This window comes from Oncorhynchus mykiss, chromosome 13, assembly GCF_057628025.1.
Source record: "Oncorhynchus mykiss isolate SJ-2025 chromosome 13, ASM5762802v1, whole genome shotgun sequence".
NCBI lineage: Eukaryota > Metazoa > Chordata > Actinopteri > Salmoniformes > Salmonidae > Oncorhynchus > Oncorhynchus mykiss.
Genome location: NC_143034.1, coordinates 15,441,950 through 15,457,348, shown reverse-complemented (window position 1 = coordinate 15,457,348; position 15,399 = coordinate 15,441,950). Strand labels below are relative to the sequence as shown.

Below are 15,399 nucleotides of genomic sequence, written 5' to 3'. Positions count from 1 at the left end.
TATTCTATTACATTATACAGTCCTGTACTATTCTCTTACATTATACAGTCCTGTACTATTCTATTACAGTATACAGTCCTGTACTATTCTCTTACATTATACAGTCCTGTACTATTCTATTACAGTATACAGTACTGTACTATTCTATTACATTATACAGTCCTGTACTATTCTCTTACATTATACAGTCCTGTACTATTCTATTACAGTATACAGTCCTGTACTATTCTATTACATTATACAGTCCTGTACTATTCTATTACAGTATACAGTACTGAACTATTCTATTACATTATACAGTACTGTACTATTCTATTACAGTATACAGTCCTGTACTATTCTATTACATTATACAGTCCTGTACTATTCTATTATATTATACAGTATTGTACTATTCTATTACAGTATTGTACTATTCTGTTACATTATACAGTCCTGTACTATTCTATTACATTATACAGTCCTGTACTATTCTATTACATTATACAGTACTGTACTATTCTATTACATTATACAGTACTGTACTATTCTATTACATTATACAGTACTGTACTATTCTATTACATTATACAGTACTGAACTATTCTATTACATTATACAGTCCTGTACTATTCTATTACAGTATTGTACTATTCTATTATATTATACAGTACTGTACTATTCTATTACATTATACAGTACTGTACTATTCTATTACATTATATAGTACTGTACTATTCTATTACATTATACAGTACTGTGCTGTTCTGTTACATTATACAGTCCTGTACTATTCTATTACATTATACAGTCCTGTACTATTCTATTACATTATACAGTCCTGTACTATTCTATTACAGTATTGTACTATTCTATTACATTATACAGTACTGTACTATTCTATTACATTATACAGTCCTGTACTATTCTATTACATTATACAGTCCTGTACTATTCTATTACAGTATTGTACTATTCTATTACATTATACAGTCCTGTACTATTCTATTACAGTACTGTACTATTCTATTACATTATACAGTATTGTACTATTCTATTACATTATACAGTCCTGTACTATTCTATTACATTATACAGTCCTGTACTATTCTATTACAGTATTGTACTATTCTATTACATTATACAGTCCTGTACTATTCTATTACAGTACTGTACTATTCTATTACATTATACAGTATTGTACTATTCTATTACATTATACAGTACTGTACTATTCTATTACAGTATACAGTCCTGTACTATTCTATTACATTATACAGTCCTGTACTATTCTATTACAGTATTGTACTATTCTATTACATTATACAGTACTGTACTATTCTATTACAGTCCTGTACTATTCTATTACATTATACAGTCCTGTACTATTCTATTACAGTATTGTACTATTCTATTACATTATACAGTACTGTACTATTCTATTACATTATACAGTATTGTACTATTCTATTACATTATACAGTACTGTACTATTCTATTACATTATACAGTCCTGTACTATTCTATTACAGTATTGTACTATTCTATTATATTATACAGTACTGTACTATTCTATTACATTATACAGTACTGTACTATTCTATTACAGTATACAGTACTGTACTATTCTATTACAGTATACAGTACTGTACTATTCTATTACAGTATTGTACTATTCTATTATATTATACAGTACTGTACTATTCTATTACATTATACAGTACTGTACTATTCTGTTACATTATACAGTCCTGTACTATTCTATTACATTATACAGTACTGTACTATTCTATTACAGTATACAGTACTGTACTATTCTATTACATTATACAGTCCTGTACTATTCTATTACATTATATAGTACTGTACTATTCTATTACAGTATACAGTACTGTACTATTCTATTACATTATACAGTCCTGTACTATTCTATTACAGTATACAGTATTGTACTATTCTATTACATTATACAGTACTGTACTATTCTATTACATTATACAGTACTGTACTATTCTATTACAGTATACAGTCCTGTACTATTCTATTACAGTATTGTACTATTCTATTATATTATACAGTATTGTACTATTCTATTACATTATACAGTACTGTGCTGTTCTGTTGCATTATACAGTACTGTACTATTCTATTACATTATACAGTACTGTACTATTCTATTACATTATACAGTACTGTACTATTCTATTACATTATACAGTACTGTACTATTCTATTACAGTATACAGTACTGTACTATTCTATTACATTATACAGTATTGTACTATTCTATTACAGTATACAGTACTGTACTATTACAGTATACAGTACTATTCTATTACAGTATACATTACTATTTTATTAAAGTATACAGTACTATTCTATTACAGTATACAGTACTGAACTATTCTCTTACATTATACAGTACTGTACTATTCTGTTACATTATACAGTACTGTACTATTCTATTGCATTATACAGTCCTGTACTATTCTATTACAGTATACAGTACTGTGCTATTTTATTACATTATACAGTATTGTACTATTCTGTTACATTATACAGTACTGTACTATTCTATTACATTATACAGTCCTGTACTATTCTATTACAGTATACAGTACTGTACTATTCTATTACATTATACAGTACTGTACTATTCTATTACATTATACAGTACTGTACTATTCTATTACATTATACAGTACTGTGCTATTTTATTACATTATACAGTACTGTACTATTCTATTACAGTATACAGTACTGTACTATTCTATTATATTATACAGTACTGTACTATTCTATTACAGTATACAGTACTGTACTATTACAGTATACAGTACTATTTTATTACAGTATACAGTACTATTCTATTACAGTATACAGTACTGTACTATTCTATTATATTATACAGTACTGTACTATTCTATTACAGTATACAGTACTGTACTATTACAGTATACAGTACTATTCTATTACAGTATTGTACTATTCTATTACATTATACAGTACTGTACTATTCTATTACAGTATTGTACTATTCTATTACAGTATACAGTACTGTACTATTCTATTACAGTATACAGTCCTGTACTATTCTATTACAGTATACAGTCCTGTACTATTCTATTACAGTATACAGTCCTGTACTATTCTATTACATTATACAATACTGTTAGATGATACATAATATATGTTTACTTGGTTTGTTCATATACATTTATTGGTTTTATGACAAATTTATGGTAATATTTTGCCTGTGTCCTGATGCCACGTCTCTTATCGCTTTTATAAATATACAAAATACTGGAAACTGTTAAGTGTGGATTGTGTTTAATAAACTGTTCAGATTCAACTTCATTGTCATTGTTTTCACCTTGTTATAACAGTATCTTCAAAGTAGCTTTTAAAATCACAGCTCTTGTACTGTACATACAGTAACTACTGTTAGGTTCTTATTTTTCAGAGTAAATGACTCACGGACACTAGAGAAGCTTTAACCATTTTTAATTCTTCCCAAAGGTTCTGTACAGCTGTATTCAGACAGCAAAACATTTCTCACCATCACAGTTATATACATCCCACTTAAGACACTCCTCCTTCTCTCCAATCCTTACATCTTATGGTTCTAAAGGAAGAAGGTAACCAGATACTAAACCCTGATTACTCCCTTATTAAGGGGAACTGACCTCACCTCCTGACCTCAACCCCTCCTTCCCCTAGTCCACAGATGTCCGTCTGTCTCCCCTATCTCAACCCCTCCTTCCCCTAGTCCACAGATGTCCGTCTGTCTCCCCTATCTCAACCCCTCCTTCCCCTAGTCCAGACGTCCGTCTGTCTCCCCTATCACAACCCCTCCTTCCTCTAGTCCACAGATGTCCGTCTGTCTCCCCTATCTCAACCCCTCCTTCCCCTAGTCCACAGATGTCCGTCTGTCTCCCCTATCTCAACCCCTCCTTCCCCTAGTCCACAGACGTCCATCTGTCTCCCCTATCACAACCCCTCCTTCCCCTAGTCCACAGATCTCAACCACTCCTTGCCCTAGTCCACATACGTCCATCTGTCTCCCCTATCTCAACCGTTGCTCTTCTCCCTTCCACCCAACATATTCCACAGCCATCTATCTCCCCTATCTCAACCGTTGCTCTTCTCCCTTCCACCCAACACATTCCACAGCCATCTGTCTCCCCTATCTCAACCGTTGCTCTTCTCCCTTCCACCCAACACATTCCACAGCCACCTGTCTCCCCTATCTCAACCGTTGCTCTTCTCCCTTCCACCCAACACATTCCACAGCCACCTGTCTCCCCTATCTCAACCGTTGCTCTTCTCCCTTCCACCCAACACATTCCACAGCCGTCTGTCTTCCCTATCTCAACCGTTGCTCTTCTCCCTTCCACCCAACACATTCCACAGCCGTCTGTCTTCCCTATCTCAACCGTTGCTCTTCTCCCTTCCACCCAACACATTCCACAGCCGTCTGTCTCCCCTATCTCAACCGTTGCTCTTCTCCCTTCCACCCAACACATTCCACAGCCACCTGTCTCCCCTATCTCAACCGTTGCTCTTCTCCCTTCCACCCAACACATTCCACAGCCGTCTGTCTCCCCTATCTCAACCGTTGCTCTTCTCCCTTCCACCCAACACATTCCACAGCCATCTGTCTTCCCACAGAGAACCCTTAACTTCTACCACACAACCCAGAGTCTCTTTCACTCTTCCTGTCCAAGGCTTCTTCTCTAGCATTTATTTCATATCTCAATGTTGGAAGTTTAGCCGATTCCAACACTACAAATAAAACATTTACATTTGTTTGCATAGCAACAGTGGTTTATTCACTTATATTTGGGTTTGTACAGACATCATCAACATCATGTCTGTACAAAAATATACACAGACACTTTCAGAAGGAGTCATCTCCAGCACATACAGTACACACACAACCACATTAAATATTACTTATTGTCCTTTTTAAAACACACATCATGCAGACACTACAGATGCTGTAAAGGAGGTCAATGGAACGCAGACCGTGGGGGACATAAGAGGGACGCCGGATTGGTGCACATTCAACATATTTGATGTAACAAAGTGTATATTCATCAATCCGTCATGATTGATGCATTCTAAACAGGCCCACAATGTGGTTACTAAAGTCTGATTAGAATTTATTTGGCTGTTTTTGCTGCAACATTTAGGAGTTGTACCTTTTCAGGTTTAGAAGGAGTGACTGATAAAGGCTAACTCACCTTCATAAAAGCTGGTAGCATAGCTAGCATACAGAAATCAATGTCGGTGGTTGGTGACAATGACCTGAACATTGGGGTTGACATCACAGGAGGCTGCTGAGGGGAGGACGACTCATGATAAAGGCTGGAACGGAGCGAATGGAATGGCATCAGTCGCATGTGTTTGATGCATTTGATACCATTCCAACGATTTCGCTTCAGCCATTACTATGAGCCCGTCCTCCCCAATTAAGGTGCCACCAACCTCCTGTGGTTGACATCCATACAAGCATTACATTTCTGATTTTTACCACAACATAGTACACGTACTCTATACTGTAAATAATAACACGCCTAAATGGAGGTTCATTTTGCTGGGGGGCAATGAGGAGATTTGGGATCTTTCCCCCATGGCATCTTTCCCCCACACGTTTCCATGGCAATTCGATTGTTTTGATTGAGTTCCATTGACTTCTTCACAGCATCTTTTCAATGCTTTGAGCCAAAGCCAAAGAGACTCCTCGTCTTTAGGAGGTGGGTGCAAATCAAAAGGAGCCTCACAACTGCACTCGCTCCTCAAAAAAGTTTGGTGGTCAAAACACTCCTGCTCCATGAACAGTTTCTGTTTCTGACAGTTGCCGTGGCAACCCCTTACAGAACATAAAATTACCATTTATGTGAATCCAAGTTTGGAAAGTTGTGAGAAGCGATACTGAGTTAGTTAGCTAGCTAGCTCCCAACTATTGGCCGGAAGCGCTTAACCAGAAGTCACGCACAAAAAAACCTAAACAGACCCGGACCATATTTCTGTTGAGGTAAATAGGACACAATATGGATGATTGGAGGGTTGTGGGTAATTCCGTCAGCCAGGGGATTCCCTTCCAGAACATTGAGAAATGGAAGAATGTCAATGATTGATAATAATACATCTCACAGTTAACAAGTTCAGACCAAGCAGTGAGATTATTGTTTCATTTAAAGCCTTTTGTCCTTAGAAGAATAACAGTCCACCATTTTGTCAAACTAGTAATCAGAGAATCAATAACATTATTGCATAGTGAGAATGTGATGTCATATAGAATGAGTGATATGGTCTCCAACATGGCGTGGCTTTGAGCCCCTAACTGTTGTCTGACCTTCCCAGGTAGGGGAGTCTCTTTTGGGGGGCAGAGATGGGCTAGAGGTGGATGAGAGAGTGGAGACCCATGGAGGTGTACCTATTGCCCACCTAACTGTTGTCTGACCTTCCCAGGTAGGAGGAGAGTGGAGATCCATGGAGGGGTACTGTTTACCCACCTGACATCCCTAATGAGTCTGTGTTTGGGGATAGAGGGGAGCTAGGGGTGGAGGCTGTGAGGCTAAATATGGGCACCCTGTCCTTTAGGCCACACCCACAGGAAGTATCACTAAATGACGTTGTCAAACAGATGCATGGACTGCATGATGTTCTCATCCTGGACAGGAGGCAGGAAGGGACAAAAAGCACAACGGGTAAGAAGCAGTTGGAGAGAAGGTTTAAACAGTACAGAAGCAGTAACAGGTTCTTAAATAAATAAAAAGTTGAAGATCCAATGTTAGTAAATTAGTAAATTAGTTAGTAAATTAGCTTTACTAATAAGTTTCAATAACTTATGAAAGAGATTGGTGTGATTTTCCACATCTCATCATGTCATGGGGTTGTTCAATGACAGTCATGTATTTGTTTAATCTATCACACATGTTGGAGTCATTGAAACTCGTTTTTCATCCACTCCACAAATCTCTTGTTAACAAACTATAGTTTTGGCAAGTCGGTTAGGACATCTACTTTGTGGATGACACAAGTAATTTTTCCAACAATTGTTTACAGACAGATTATTTCACTTATAATTCACTGTATCACAATTCCAGTGGGTCAGAAGTTTACATACACTAAATGACTGAGCCTTTAAACAGCTTGGAAAATTCCAGAAAATGATGTCATGGCTTTAGAAGCTTCTGATAGGCCAATTTACATAATTTGAGTCAATTGGAGGTGTACCTGTGGATGAAAAAACACACATTTGTGGAAATAAACTTCACATTGTGACGTTTTAAATATGATTAAATCACGTCATAAATAATCATATCCTATAGAATCATGCTGAAATTTAACACATGCACACACACAAACAAACAGGTACTCACACAGACACACGCAGACAGACACAGACACACGCAGACAGACACAGACACACTCACACAGACAGAAAGACACACACACAGACACACTCACACGACAGACAGACAGACAGACAGACACACACACACACACAAACAGGTACTCACCCAGACACACGCAGACAGACACAGACACACTCACACAGACAGACAGACACACACACACACACACACCGACACACAGACACACAAACAGGTACTCACACAGACACACGCAGACAGACACAGACACACTCACATAGACACAGACAGACAGACACACACACAAACCTTTTGACAAGACTCCAGAAACTCCTCAATGGTGACCACGCCATCTTTGTTCTTGTCCATTTTCTGACAGAGTGAAACAGAGAAACAGTTGAATATGCTACTCTGATCCCTGGCCGTGAGATACGCAACAAACACATTTCCATTTCACACCACACACTGTACAGGTTACACACCTGCATCTGAAACATGACAAATATAAGCAACCTCTATGTCACGTTCTGACCATCATTCGTGTGTGTTTTCCTTGTTTTAGTGTTGGTCAGGACGTGAACTGGGTGGGCATTCTATGTTGGATGTCTTGTTTGTCTATTTCTATGTCTGGCCTGATATGGTTCTCAATCAGAGGCAGGTGTTAGTCATTGTCTCTGATTGGGAACCATATTTAGGTAGCCTGGGTTTCACTGTGTGTTTGTGGGTGATTGTTCCTGTCTATGTGTTTTTCACCAGATAGGCTGTTTTAGGTTTTCGTTACGTTCATCACGTTCTTTATTTTGTAGTGTTTGCATTGATTCGTGTTTTACGTTTGTTCATTAAAACATGGATCGCAATCTACACGCTGCATTTTGGTCCGACTCTCCTTCTCATACGGAAAACCGTTACACTCTATTTGACCTTTTGGTTGTTCACAAAGTCAGAATGCAACAATAAGGAGGTTATGTCTAGAGGGTCCTTTTAAAACCCTTTGTGAAAAACATTGGATGTAGAATTAACTAACCCTGGGGCCTGGATTCAATTAGAAAACACTGGAGGTAGAATTATCTAACCCTGGGGCCTGGATTCAATTAGAAAACACTGGAGGTAGAATTATCTAACCCTGGAGCCTGGATTCAATTAGAAAACACTGGAGGTAGAATGAACTAACCCTGGAGCCTGGATTCAATTAGAAAACACTGGAGGTAGACTTATCTAACCCTGGAGCCTGGATTCAATTAGAAAACACTGGAGGTAGAATTATCTAACCCTGGGGCCTGGATTCAATTAGAAAACACTGGAGGTAAAATTATCTAACCCTGGGGCCTGGATTCAATTAGAAAACACTGGAGGTAGAATTATCTAACCCTGGGGCCTGGATTAAATAAGATACTGTGCTAAAGCATTTAAAGGTCATTTCTAATTGAGCCGACATCTTCTCAGTTTACCTTGAATGTAATCTCCACTAACGCAGTAACATGGCCTTTAAAATGTGCTACTGTCTACAAGCGCAGTAGGATTGAATCAAGGTTTAGATCTGTGGTTAGGTGTTACCTGGAAGAAGTTGTTCATCTGATCCTAGATCTGTGGTTAGTTGTGTTACCTAGAAGAAGTTGTTCATCTGATCCTAGATCTGTGGTTAGTTGTGTTACCTAGAAGAAGTTGTTCATCTGATCCTAGATCTGTGGTTAGTTGTGTTACCTGGAAGAAGTTGTCGACGTGCTCCTTGGGGGCGTCGTTCTGCATACAGGGGTACGTACACGTTCCCATCATGTCATAGATAGAGCTCATTATATCAGTCATCTCCTGAAACACACACACACAGAGACACACACAGAAACACACATGCACGCACAAACACACATATTTGTGCTCACACACACAAACACGCACACACAGAGGGGACGATGGGGGAATAGTTTAGAAGAGAAAACATATTTGCACACACACACACACACACACACACACAGTTAAAGTTTACATACACTTATGTTGGAGTCATTAAAACTTGTTTTTCAACCACTCCACAAATTTCTTGTCAGCAAACTATAGTATTGGACAGTCGGTTAGGACATCTACTTTGTGCATGACACAAGTCATTTTTACAAAAATTGTTTACAGACAGATTATTTCACTTAGAATTTACTGTATTACAATTCCAGTGGGCCATACAATAAGTGCCTTTAAACAGCTTGGACATTTTCAGAAAATGATGTCATGGCTTTAGAAGCTTCTGATAGGCTAATTAACATCATTTGATTCAATTGGAGGTGTATCTGTGGAAGTATTTCAAGGCCGACCTTCAGATTTAATGCATCTTTGCTTGACATCAGGGGAAAATCAAAAGAAATCAGCCAAGACCTCAGAAAAAAAATGTGTAGACCTCCACAAGTCTGGTTCATCCTTAGGAGCAATTTCCAAACGCCTGAAGGTACCACGTTCATCTGTACAAACAATTGTACGCAAGTATAAACACCATTGGACCAGGCAGCCGTCATACCGCTCAGGAAGGAGACGTGTTCTGTCTCCTAGAGATGAACGTACATTGATGTGAAAAGTGCAAATCAATTCCAGAACAACAGCAAAGGACCTCGTGAAGATGTTGGAGGAAACAGGTACAAAACTATCTATATCCACAGTAAAACGAGTCCTAAATCGACATAACCTGAAAGGCCCCTCAGCAAGGAAGAAGCCACTACTCCAAAACCACCATAAAAAGCCAGACTACAGTTTGCAACTGTACATGGGGAGAAAGATCATACTTTTTGGAGAAATATCCTCTGATCTGATGAAACAAAAATAGAACTGTTTGGCCATAATGATCATTGTTATGTTTAAAGGGAAAAGGTGGATGCTTGCAAGCCAAAGAACACCATCCCAACCATGAAGCACAGGGGTGGGAGCATCATGTTGTGGGGGTGCTTTGCTGCAGGAGGGACTGTTATGTGGCTATATTGAAGCAACATCTCAAGACATCAGTCAGGAAGTTAAAGCTTGGTCGTAATTGGGTCTTCCAAATGGACAATGACCCCAAGCATACTTCCAAAGTTGTGGCAAAATGGCTTAAGGACAACAAAGTCAAGGTATTGGAGTGACCATCACAAAGCCCTGACCTCAATCCCATAGAACATTTGTGGGCAGAACTGAAAAAGCGTGTGCGAGCAAGGAGGCCTACAAACCTGACTCAGTTACACCATCTCTGTCAGGAGGAATGGGCCAAAATTCACCCAATGTATTATGGGAAGCATGTGGAAGGCTACCCGAAACGTTAGACCCAAGTTAAACAATTTAAAGGCAATGCTACCAAATACTAATTGAGTGTATGTAAACTTCTGACCCATTGGGAATGTGATGAAAGAAATCAAATCTGAAATCAATCATTCTCTCTACTATTATTCTGACATTTCACATTCTAAAAATAAAGTGGTGATCCTAACTGACCTAAGACAGGGAATTTTTACTGGGATTAAATGTCAGGAATTGTGAAAAACGGAGTTTAAATGTATTTGGCTAAGGTGTATGTAAACTTCCGACTTCAACTGTACATACATACACACACACACACACACACACACATCGTACCATACCTCTTTGGTGATGAAGCCATCTTTGTTGAGGTCGTAGAGGTTAAAAGCCCAGTTGAGTTTCTCTGTGACAGAGCCTCTCAGGATGATTGACAGGCCTGTGACGAAGTCTTCGAAGCTCACCGTTCCATTCTTGTGGGTGTCAAACGCTTCGAACAGAAAATGAGCGTAGGTGCTGGAGTCTGAATGAGGGGAACGGGAAAGGGGGAAACCTCGTCAGTCTGAATGAGGGCGAAAGGGGAAAGGGGGAACCTCGTCAGTTGTACAACTGAATGCCTTCAACTGAAATGTGTCTTCCTCATTTAACCCAACCCCTCTGAATCAGAGAGGTACAGGGGGGCTGCCTTAATCGACATCCACGTCTTCGGCGCCCAGGGAGGAAGTGAGAGAGGGGGATACTGAGAGACTGAAAGGCTGAGAGAGAGAGAGACAAACCTTGACAAAGTACAGGCTCAGGGACAGTGTCTGACAGACCAACCAACCTGCACATGTACTCTATGCTTATTGTTATTGTTCAATATATGGTTATTTTGACCCTTGGTTATTGTTGTCCCATTGACAATTTTGATCATAATTATGTTTTGTAAATCTCGAAAGTAAGATTTGGCGATATGTACATTGTTATGTCATGCCAATAAAGCAAATGTAATTGAATATATATATATGAGAGAGAAGAGAGAGAGAAAGAAAGAAAGAAAGAAAGAGACATAGAAAAAGAGAAACACTTACACAGGATTCCATGCACGGGTGCAGCACACACTTAGACACTCACCTCCCTGAGGAAAGAACTGGGAGTAGATTAACTTGAATGTCTCTTCATCCACCACACCACTAGGGCATTCCTATTGGACAATCAACATAATGTTAGAACACACAGAGACAGAGAGACAGACAGACACCACTAGGGCATTCCTATTGGACAATCAACATAATGTTAGAACACACAGAGACAGAGAGACAGACAGACACCACTAGGGCATTCCTATTGGACAATCAACAGAATGTTAGAACACATTAAGACAGACAGACACCACTAGGGCATTCCTATTGGACAATCAACAGAATGTTAGAACACATTAAGACAGACAGACACCACTAGGGCATTCCTATTGGACAATCAACAGAATGTTAGAACACATTAAGACAGACAGATACCACTAGGGCATTCCTATTGGACAATCAACAGAATGTTAGAACACATTAAGACAGACAGACACCATTAGGGCATTCCTATTGGACAATCAACATAATGTTAGAACACACAGAGACAGAGAGACATACAGACACCACTAGGGCAATCAACAGAATGTTATGCTGCACCATTATACTGCTTTGACAATATCTACAAACATTATTTCATGTAAATAAAGCAATCTGAATTGGAATGAGAGATATATATATAAATATAAGAGAGAGAGAGAGAGAGAGAGAGAGAGAGAGAGAGAGAGAGAGAGAGAGAGAGATATATATATATAGAGAGAGAGAGAGAGAGAGAGAGAGAGAGAGAGAGAGAGCGAGAGAGAGAGAGAGAGAGCGAGAGAGCGAGAGAGCGAGAGAGCGAGAGAGAGAGCGAGAGAGAGAGAGACCTCAGGGACAGACGTACATTCTTGAAGCCCCTGTAGAGGATCTGTAGTTCTCTCCTGGTGAACTTAGTCTGTTGTAGTAGCTGGTCCAACCCCTCTGGTCTATAACACACTGTAGATAACTCTCCATCCTCCACTACACTGTCTGTAGGAGGGGAAGAGAGAGATAAGGCATGGTGGTTATGCTTAGCAGCTACCCCCTATTGTGTGTGACTGTCTGTAGGAGGGGAAGAGAGAGAGAAGGCATGGTGGTTATGCTTAGCAGCTACACCCTATTGTGTGTGACTGTCTGTAGGAGGGGAAGAGAGAGAGAAGGCATGATGGTTATGCATAGCAGCTACCCCCTATTGTGTGTGAGAAAGAGGAAGAGAGAAGAAGAAGTGAAAGAGATAAAGATAGAAGAGAAGACAGTGATACTCAGTTCCCTGTTACCAGTGGTGTAAAGTACTTCAGTTAAATTACTGTACTTTAAAGTACTGCTTAAATAACTTTTTGGGGGTATCTGTACTCTACTTTACTATTCATATTCTTTACAACTTTTACTTCACTACATTCTTACAGAAAATAATGTACTTTTACCTCCATACATTTTCCCTGACACCCAAAACTACTCCTTACATTTTCAATGCATAGCAGGATTGTCAATTGTCAAATTCACGCACTTATCAAGAGAACATCCCTGGTTATCCCTACTGCCTCTGATCTGGCGGACTCACTAAACACAAAAGCTTTGTTTGTAACTGATGTCTGAGTGTTGGAGTGTCCCTGGCTATCGGTAAATAACTAGCAGTAATCATGTAACTGATGTCTGAGTGTTGGAGTGTCCCTGGCTATCGGTAAATAACTAGCAGTAATCATGTAACTGATGTCTGAGTGTTGGAGTGTCCCTGGCTATCGGTAAATAACTAGCAGTAATCATGTAACTGATGTCTGAGTGTTGGAGTGTCCCTGGCTATCGGTAAATAACTAGCAGTAATCATGTAACTGATGTCTGAGTGTTGGAGTGTCCCTGGCTATCGGTAAATAACTAGCAGTAATCATGTAACTGATGTCTGAGTGTTGGAGTGTCCCTGGCTATCGGTAAATAACTAGCAGTAATCATGTAACTGATGTCTGAGTGTTGGAGTGTCCCTGGCTATCGGTAAATAACTAGCAGTAATCATGTAACTGATGTCTGAGTGTTGGAGTGTCCCTGGCTATCGGTAAATAACTAGCGGTAATCATGTAACTGATGTCTGAGAGTGTCCCTGGCTATCGGTAAATAACTAGCAGTAATCATGTAACTGATGTCTGAGTGTTGGAGTGTCCCTGGCTATCGGTAAATAACTAGCGGTAATCATGTAACTGATGTCTGAGTGTTGGAGTGTCCCTGGCTATCGGTAAATAACTAGCAGTAATCATGTAACTGATGTCTGAGTGTTGGAGTGTCCCTGGCTATCGGTAAATAACTAGCGGTAATCATGTAACTGATGTCTGAGAGTGTCCCTGGCTATCGGTAAATAACTAGCAGTAATCATGTAACTGATGTCTGAGTGTTGGAGTGTCCCTGGCTATCGGTAAATAACTAGCGGTAATCATGTAACTGATGTCTGAGTGTTGGAGTGTCCCTGGCTATCGGTAAATAACTAGGGGTAATCATGTAACTGATGTCTGAGTGTTGGAGTGTCCCTGGCTATCGGTAAATAACTAGCGGTAATCATGTAACTGATGTCTGAGTGTTGGAGTGTCCCTGGCTATCGGTAAATAACTAGGGGTAATCATGTAACTGATGTCTGAGTGTTTGAGTGTCCCTGGCTATCAGTAAATGAAATAAAACATCTAGAAAATGGTGGCGTCTGGTTTGCTTAATATAAGGAATGTAAAACGATTAATACTTTACTTTTATTTTTGATACTTAGGTGCATTTTAGCAATTACATTTACTTTTGATTCTTAAGTTTATTTAAAACCAAATACTTTTAGACTTTTACTCAAGTAGTACTTTACTGGCTGACTTTCATTTTTACTCAAGTCATTTTCTATTAAGGGATCTTCACTTTTACCCAAGTATAACAATTGGTTACTTTTTCCACCACTGCAGGTAGCCAGCACTGCAGTTTGAGTAGTTTACTTCTGAACTTTTTTTTATCAAGAAGAAGCATCAGAGAGAGAGCGAGAGAGAGATAGCTATATTTTGTTCTGTTTTCCTCTTTTTAGTTTACCTTTCACTTTCTTAGCTAGCTAATTTAGCAACAACCTAACTCAAATAGAGAGGAATGCTATTTATGTTAGCCAGCTGGCTAAAGCTATCCAACATGGCAACTTGTCTGTGTAACTGCCTATTACACTTGTTTAGCAAGGGCTCGAAGGGGGGTGGAGGAACGGAGGAAGGGGTGGGGATATGCAAACGAGCACTTGCTTTGACTGAGTGAGGGGGCGGTTCTGGAGCGACAGCAGGGCAGCAGCTTGAGGAACCTCTGTTTTATAGTTCGCTTGCTGTGGTTGGATGCTGGGTTACCTGGAAGTAACCAATCACAGCACAGTTAGAGCAGGGCGGCACGACCCCATAGAATGGACTCAAATCACACATATGCATGCACACACAAGTAGAAGTAGTCATTATTCCATATTGATGCTATAGTTAGTTCGCTGATCTGGCTTTAGGTTATAGTCTCTTATGATAGGTGATATATATATATATATATAGACCGAGTTGCAGTGTTTTATCAGTTAGTGGTCTCTAGTGCATAAAGTGTCAGACATAGTGACATCATACGGCCGGTAAACAGCATCAGGGTCCAGTGGTCTTTTAATTGAACATACAGTATATCAGTTTGTCACATGGCATTTTATATACCTGTGTTTTAACTGTGTGTGTCAGCCATGCATC

General features: G+C 39.2%; 1 protein-coding gene across 3 annotated transcripts in view; it reads right to left on the bottom strand.

Annotated features, from left to right (window-relative positions):
- Positions 1-4,784: 4,784 nt before the first annotated feature.
- The window catches only part of LOC110494866 (A-type potassium channel modulatory protein KCNIP2), a 28,633-nt gene continuing 18,018 nt past the window's right edge, over positions 4,785-15,399 (bottom strand). Inside the window, exons 2-8 of one of the 3 annotated variants that reach the window (XM_090195416.1) lie at positions 14,925-15,027; positions 12,552-12,672; positions 11,721-11,790; positions 10,952-11,130; positions 9,066-9,170; positions 7,674-7,736; positions 4,785-6,658 (exon numbers count right to left, since the gene is read on the bottom strand). In XM_090195416.1, coding sequence (XP_090051542.1) covers positions 6,611-6,658; positions 7,674-7,736; positions 9,066-9,170; positions 10,952-11,130; positions 11,721-11,790; positions 12,552-12,672; positions 14,925-15,027 — 689 coding nt within the window. In that variant the 3' untranslated portion in view covers positions 4,785-6,610. Of the gene's footprint in view, positions 6,659-7,673; positions 7,737-9,065; positions 9,171-10,951; positions 11,131-11,720; positions 11,791-12,551; positions 12,677-14,924; positions 15,028-15,399 lie in introns of all 3 variants that reach the window. The other 2 variants (XM_036949057.2, XM_036949059.2) reach the window with 2 other exon arrangements.